Source organism: Mandrillus leucophaeus, unplaced genomic scaffold (genome assembly GCF_000951045.1).
Source record: "Mandrillus leucophaeus isolate KB7577 unplaced genomic scaffold, Mleu.le_1.0 Scaffold68, whole genome shotgun sequence".
NCBI lineage: Eukaryota > Metazoa > Chordata > Mammalia > Primates > Cercopithecidae > Mandrillus > Mandrillus leucophaeus.
In genome coordinates, this window is record NW_012107363.1 from 1,179,696 (window position 1) to 1,187,041 (window position 7,346).

The window sequence follows — 7,346 nt, forward strand, 5'->3', positions numbered from 1 at the left end:
CAACATACAGCAAAACACACACACACCCCAACACACATACCCCAAACACACACACCCCAATACACACACACCCCAACATGCACACATCAACATACAGCAAAACATACATATCCCAACACACACACACCAATGAGCACACCACACAGCAACACATACACCCAAACACACACACCCCAACACTCATACCCCAAACACACACACACACACCAATACACACACCCCAACACGCACACATCAACATACAGCAAAACATACACATATCCCAACACACACACACCAATGAGCACACCAACAGCAACACATACACCCCAGCACACATACCCCAAGCACACACTCCAACACGCCTACCCCAAACACACACACACCAATACACACACCCTAACACGCACACATCAACATACAGCAAAACATACACATATCCCAACACACACACACCAATAAGCACACCAACAGCAACACACACACACCCCGCAACACACATACCCCAAACACACACACACCCCAATACACACACATCCCAACACATATACCCCAAACACACACACACACCCCAACACATACACACATCAACAAGCACACACCAACACACACATCAACATACACACCAACACATCAACATACACATCAACACATACACTAACACACACACTTACATACACACACACCAACACACACACATCAACACATACAGATATCAACAAACACACACCAACACACACAAACACAATAAGCACACCACACAGCAACACACACACATACCCCAACACACATACCCCAAACACATGCACACCCCAATACATACACATATCAACACACAAACCAACACACACATCACACATCAGCTAACACATACCAACATACACACACACCAACACACACAACACACACACCAACATATACACATATCAACAAACACACATCAACACACACACACACCCTAACACACATACTCCAACACACATACCAACACATACAGCACACATACATCAACAAACACATCAATACACACACCCCAACATACATACCCCACCATACAAACACATCAACACATACAACACACACATCCTAAACACACACATCAGCACACACATATCAACATACACATATCAACACACACACTCCCAAACAGATACACACCAACATACACCCCCCAACACGCACAGCCCGCACACTCCCTCGGGTGCCTTCCTGCACCCTGTACTTCCCGGTGACAACCCCATCTCCCCATGGCTGCCCTGTTTTCTCACAGCACTCGCACCCCGTCGGGATCTAGTTAACAGATTGACTCTGTCTGTCTGGGTCTGCTGCTCAGTGTGAGCCTCGAGGGTCATCGTCCACTTGCCCACTGCTGCGACCCCAGGGGCTGGCCTAGTGCTGGCCACGGCGGGCACTCAACACTGTTGGCCCAATGAGGAAACAATGCTCCTGGCCCCTGCCCCAGCTGCCTGACAAAGTGACCCTGCCACAGTCCACAAGGAGGTGGCGCATGAGGGGGGCCTCACCCATGGCCCAGGAGACAGAGGCGGCGATGGGGGCTGGCGGGGTAGGGTCAGGGCCCAGGCGGCAGGAGCCAGGGTTGGGGGCCCAGGGGCCAAAGCAGGGGAGGGGCCAGATCCCAGCACGGTGGGGTCGGCTTCCCGCTGTCAGGCTGGCGCTGTGTCAGGCGCCTGAGACCCACAGCCCATGACCCCAAGCTCACCGGCGCTGCTGCCCGGCTATGAGAACGGGCTTCTTACCGGAAACTTCCATCAGCTGAGGTGGCCTCAACGTGTCCGCCTCACGCATCCTGAGAGAGGTGACTAACACAGGTCATTTCAAAAAAGGTCTTCTTTCTATTTTACTTCTATAATCAGAAAAAAAAACTACAGTTGAGCAATAAAAGAGCCTTGGTGCATGCATGCCGCCACACATCACATGCAACGCGAGCACCGCCACCCACGGCCACCCTGGCCGATGCCCAGCGCAGCTCCAGCCAGCCCTGGGCCGGAGTTGGAAACGCCTCCCTCCTCCCGGCTGCGAGAGCCGCCTGAGCCTCAGCTTCCAAATCTGTGAAATGGGGACAACACACCACCTTCCCCTCGGGCTATTTTGGCCCCAAATGGGGTGACTCCTCCCCATCTCCCCTCTATCGTTTGTCTTCAAACTTCACCCCTCAGCAGCTATTTCCCCACAGCCTACGAAATCCCTTACTAGGGACTCCAGGCCACTCCCCACTTAAAAACATGGAACTGGAAGCCCCTCCCCACCCCGCACAGGCCCACAGCCCACTCCAGCACAGGGGCAGCTTTTCCTGGCCAACTTCTGAGCCTGTGGACGAGAGTACAAGGCTACTGAGGTCCCACTGCGGCTCAGCTGAACTATTGCCACCTCCAGGAAGCCTTCCCTGATGCCCTGTGGCAGGGACAACACCCCACACTGCAGTCCACTGAACTAATACTTACCTTGAGGTTGCTTGGCTGCCTTTATCACAGTGTTAGCCCTGCACCACCCCCACCCCTGACAGCTTCTTTCCAGCTCCTTCCATAGCATCTGACCATCATCTTTTCCCCACCTCACTCTGTGTAGCTTGAGGAAGAGATGAGGGTTCGGTAAATTATCAACAGACACTGAAGGAGAGCCTCTAAGCCTCAAGGTGAAGGATAGGAACTATAAGCCCAGGATTATGAAAGGAAGCATCGCTGTCTCAGGGGCACATATAAGTTTATGGGTAACTTCAAAGAAGGTAAGATATTTAGAGACGACTCTGAGTTGAACAGATTTCAACAACCAGCATGCACAGCGCACTTTCCTAACTATGTAAAGAACTCTTACAAATAAACAAGAAGACAAGATGAAAAGCTCAGTAGAAAAGTGAGAAAAGGAGACTCACAAGTCATTCACATAAAAAGAAATACACACAAAGAAAGAAAAAGAAATAATTCTTTAATTCATATAAGAAGAAAGGCAAGTGAAAAAAGGTGTGTCCACTCTCATCATTTTAAAAGAATGTGAATGAAACCAGAAATGTTGCACTTTTCAAATATGGCAGTGACCCAAAAAAAGGATCCTGCAGCCCATTCCCCGCAAGAGTGATATCACTGTGGGAAGCCCCTCCTGTGCAGGGTGGGTGGGGTGGAGAAGGGGTCACCTCCACAGGGGGCAATTTGACAATGTGAGGCTTCTCAATGCACAGGCCTCTTGTCTTCTAGGGATTCAGGTGTAAATCTCACTCTTGTGTCAAGAACAATCATTTCCAGTGTTGTTTGTAATGGCAAGTATTGGTAAACGACATACATGGACATCAGCATGGACCTGGGGAAATAAGACATGGCCACCTATCAGTGGATGCTAAGCAACTGTTGAACAGGATGAGGCATTTCTATGTGTGTGTGCCAATATTGAAAGATATCAGGTCGGGCACGGTGGCTCACACCTGTAATCCCAGCACTTTCGGAGGCTGAGGTGGGCAGATCACCTGAGGTCAGCCTGGCCAACATGGTGAAACCCTGTCTCTACTAAAAATATAAAAATTAGTCAGGCATGGCGGTGGGCACCTGTAGACCTGTAGTCCCAGCTACCCAGGAGGCTGAGGCAAGAGAATCACTTGAACCCAGGAGATGGAGCTTGCAGTGAGCCGAGATCGCTCCACTGCACTCCAGCCTGGGCAACACAGTGAGATTCCCTCTCCAAAAAAAAAAAAAAAAAAAAGGAAGAATGACATCAAAGGGGAAAAAATCAAGGTGCAGAATAGCATGGAGGTCTAAAAATAAAGGACACACGTAAATGCTCATCAGTGCAGAGAAATGTCCGGAGGATGCACAGGCAGTTACATGGGGAATGGCTCTGGGGTTGAAGGAAAAAGAGAGTGTACCTTTCAGTTCACCTCCTCTGTTCGGTTCAACCATTAATTTTTACACACCATCTAAAACTTTGTTTTTAGTGGCATGGCAATTTACAGATTAACCCTTTCCGTAAATATTATTCAGCCCAAAAAAAAGAATAAAATTCTGACACATGCTACAATGTAGACGAACCTTGAAAATATTATGCTAAAGAAAATAAACCAGTGGCAAAAGGACAAATACTGTGTGATTCCACTTATATGACGTCCTGGAGGAGTCAAATTCATAGAGACAGGAAGTGAAATGGGGGTTACCAGGGCTGGGGTTATGGAGAGTTGGTGTTAATGGGTACAAAGAAAAAGCTCTGGCGACAGGTTGTGGAGATGGTTGCACAACAATGGGCATGTACCGGATGCCACTGAATTAGACATCGAAAATGCTTAAAATGATTAGTTTTGTGTTATGTATATTTCAGCATATTAAAAACAATCCAAAAAAAAGTTCTGCATTGATCATTCCATTTAATCTTCCCGGGGGTCACTGAAGCGGGCCCCCCTACAAGTGGAATGACTTGTCTCAGGTCCCACGGCTGGGATGTCAGATTTGGGAATCAAATCCAGATTCCCCTCTTCCTGGCTCTTTACCCCACCCCACGGCCCCTTCCTCGGGGTAGAGATATCGGCACGGAGAGGTGCCCGCCGCCCATCTGCCAAGTTCCACCAACACACAGGTGCATTGAGCCAAGTTCATCGCCCCCGGCGACAGGAGCGTTTCAGAGCAAAACGGAAACATACAAGGATGATTTAACAATCTGTGTTATGATGGCGCTAAACACACCCAGTGGTGGGAAGGGAACAAAACCACCTGCTATTTTCACTAGGCAAAGAAAAAGGAGATGAGGTCATGTCATCTTCCAAACGCCAATAACGCGGCAAATGAAATTGTAAAATAAAACCTCAAGTCATCCGCTGTGGCGGCAGTTGCTCCCTTGGCCGAAGGGGCTCGGGGTTCAGCCTTGGAGCAGTGGCACCACCCACACCACGTGCTACGTGCGTGAAAGAGCCGGCCGCGAATGCAGTCTGTCCCTCTAACTTGTTCTCGTTACAAAGGCAGCAGACGCGAGGAGCTGGCCACTCCCGCACCGTTGTGAAATGTCCTCCCCACCCTGCTGCTTGAGCTACTCGTAGGCAGGGACCTTGTCAGTGTATCACTGCTGTTTCCCGGTACCCGCGCAGAGCAGGTGCTCCACAAATACTGAGCCCGTTACACAGTGAGTGATTTATTATACAGCTCAAACCTACTTCTGACTTTCCATCAGGAAGGGCTGGATTGCTTCCCCCTAAAATCTGCATGTGCGTTCTTCACCCCTAGAACCTCAGGATGTGACTTTATTTGGAAATAGGGTAGTTGCAGACGAAATGCATTGAGATGGCATCATTAAGCTGAGTCCCTAATCCAACATGCCTGATGTCCTTCCAAAAAAGAAGAGAGAGAGGGCGGAAATGTGGACACACAGACAGGCACACACAGGGAGAGTGCTGTGGGAGGATGGAGGCTGAGGTTGGGATGAGGCTTCCACAAGCCAGGGAGCAGCAAAGTTGTGAGCAAAGCACCAGAAGCCAGGAGAAGAGGCTGGGACAGATTCCCCCCATAGCCCTCAGAGGGCACCAACCCTGCCAACACTGTGACCTTGGACTTCTGGCCTCCAGAACTGGGGACAATACATTTCTGTCATCTTGAACCAGCCAGTCTGTGGACTTCGCTCTGGCGGCCACAGGGGACTCACACGTGTACTATGTGGCGCTTCACCAGTCTCTCTCCCAAGTCTAGTGTAACCTCCAGACTATTTCAATGACTGAGCTTTATAATATGTTGTAACAACACGGAGGACGATTCCTGACACCGCTTTCCTTCTCTCCTTTAAAAAAAAAAAATTAAAAATCTACCATTCTGAAAGTTCTTCTCAAACCCAGACTACAGAAGCACCTGCTGACCGGGCAGTGGTCAAGGGGGACAAGTGTGCAGGGAAATGGAAGAATCAGATCCGGGGTTTGCTGAGTGTCCCTGCAGGCGGAAGTTGCGCTAGGCATTCCTGATTACTCTCGCTTAGCCTCACCACAACCTTGTGGGTAATACAGGAGTCTCCCCATTTGACAAGTGAGGTCACCAAGGCACAGGAACTAGATCTCTCCAAGGGCGTGCAGCTGTGTAGGTAGAGAAATCTGGGTCCTAACCACCGTGCCACCCTGTTCCACTAGAGAAGGCAGAAACTGGCCACGTGGCCACCTGCCCCAGGCCCATGGGGACCCTGCAGATAGCCCTGTCCTGCTTTATCACCTGGCTCCAGTGACACCAAGCTTCTCACTTTAAAGCATACGCAGTCTTTAATCACAGCTTTATTGAGGCATGAACCATGTACCATACACTTTACTTTTCAAAGGCTACAATGCAGTAGTTTTAGTATATCCACAGAGCTGTGCAGCGCTCACCATGATTTACTTTTAAAATATTTCATCACCCCAAAAAGAAACCACATGTTCATTAGTGGTCATTCTCTAAGCCCCTAACCCCTGGTAACCACTAATCTGCTTTTTGTCTCTATGAATTTTCTGATTATGAACATTTTCTATAAATGGAATCATACACTATGTGGTCTTTTGTGTGTAGCTTCTTTCACTTAACATGATGTGTTCAAGGTTCAGTGACACTGTAGTGTGTGGCAGGGCTTCCTTCCTTTTCAGGACTGTATAATACTCCACTGTACGGATAGACCACATTTTGTTTACCCATTCATCAGGTGATGGACATTTGGGTTGTTTTCATTTTTTGGCTACTATGAATAGTGCCACCATGAACATTCGTGTGTACCTTTTTGTATGGATGGATGTCTTCAATTCTCCTGGGTAGACGCCTAGGAGTAGAACTGCTGGGTCATGAGATAAATCTATGTTTAACCTTTTGAGGAACTGCCCAACTACTTTCCAAAGTGGCTACACCATTTCATGTTCCCACCACAGGGCATGAGGGCTCCACACACGTGGTTTCTGCATGAAGATGGATGTGCTCAGATTGGCCTTTCCTTGCACATCAGGGAGAGACTGATGGGGATACATGGAAAGGAAGCAAAAATCTCCATTTGGGCTTCCCGGCCTGTGTCAGTTAGGAGCTGTGTTAGAAAGCTAGGAAGAAATGTAGTGTTTTTCTCTTTTATAAAATAAAGCCAGAGACTGGCAACCCAGCACTGGAGCAGAACTCTGTGTTGTGGTTAAGGCTCCAGGTCCCTTCTGTCTATCTGCTTCTTCATCCTTAGCCTAGGGTGTCCTCAGGGCACTTCATGATTACAAAATGGCTGCCATTGCTCCAGCCATCACATTCCAGACAAGAAGAAAACAAGGGAAAGTGCAGGTGCCAGCTGAGTCATTCTCTGTGGAGGATCTTTCCCAAAAGCCCCACCCAGTGATCTCAGCTTATGTCCCATTGGTTAGAACTGGGTCCCATGATCACCTCTGCTGAATTACAGACCTG

The 7,346-nt window shown here is 48.8% G+C and overlaps 1 protein-coding gene across 1 annotated transcript in view; it reads right to left on the reverse strand.

Annotated features, from left to right (window-relative positions):
* PPP2R2C (protein phosphatase 2, regulatory subunit B, gamma) overlaps positions 1-7,346 on the reverse strand; it is a 287,323-nt gene that overhangs the window by 261,638 nt on the left and 18,339 nt on the right. Inside the window, exon 2 of the mRNA XM_012002141.1 lies at positions 1,737-1,843. Coding sequence (XP_011857531.1) covers positions 1,737-1,785 — 49 coding nt within the window. The 5' untranslated portion in view covers positions 1,786-1,843. The remainder of the gene's footprint in view (positions 1-1,736; positions 1,844-7,346) is intronic.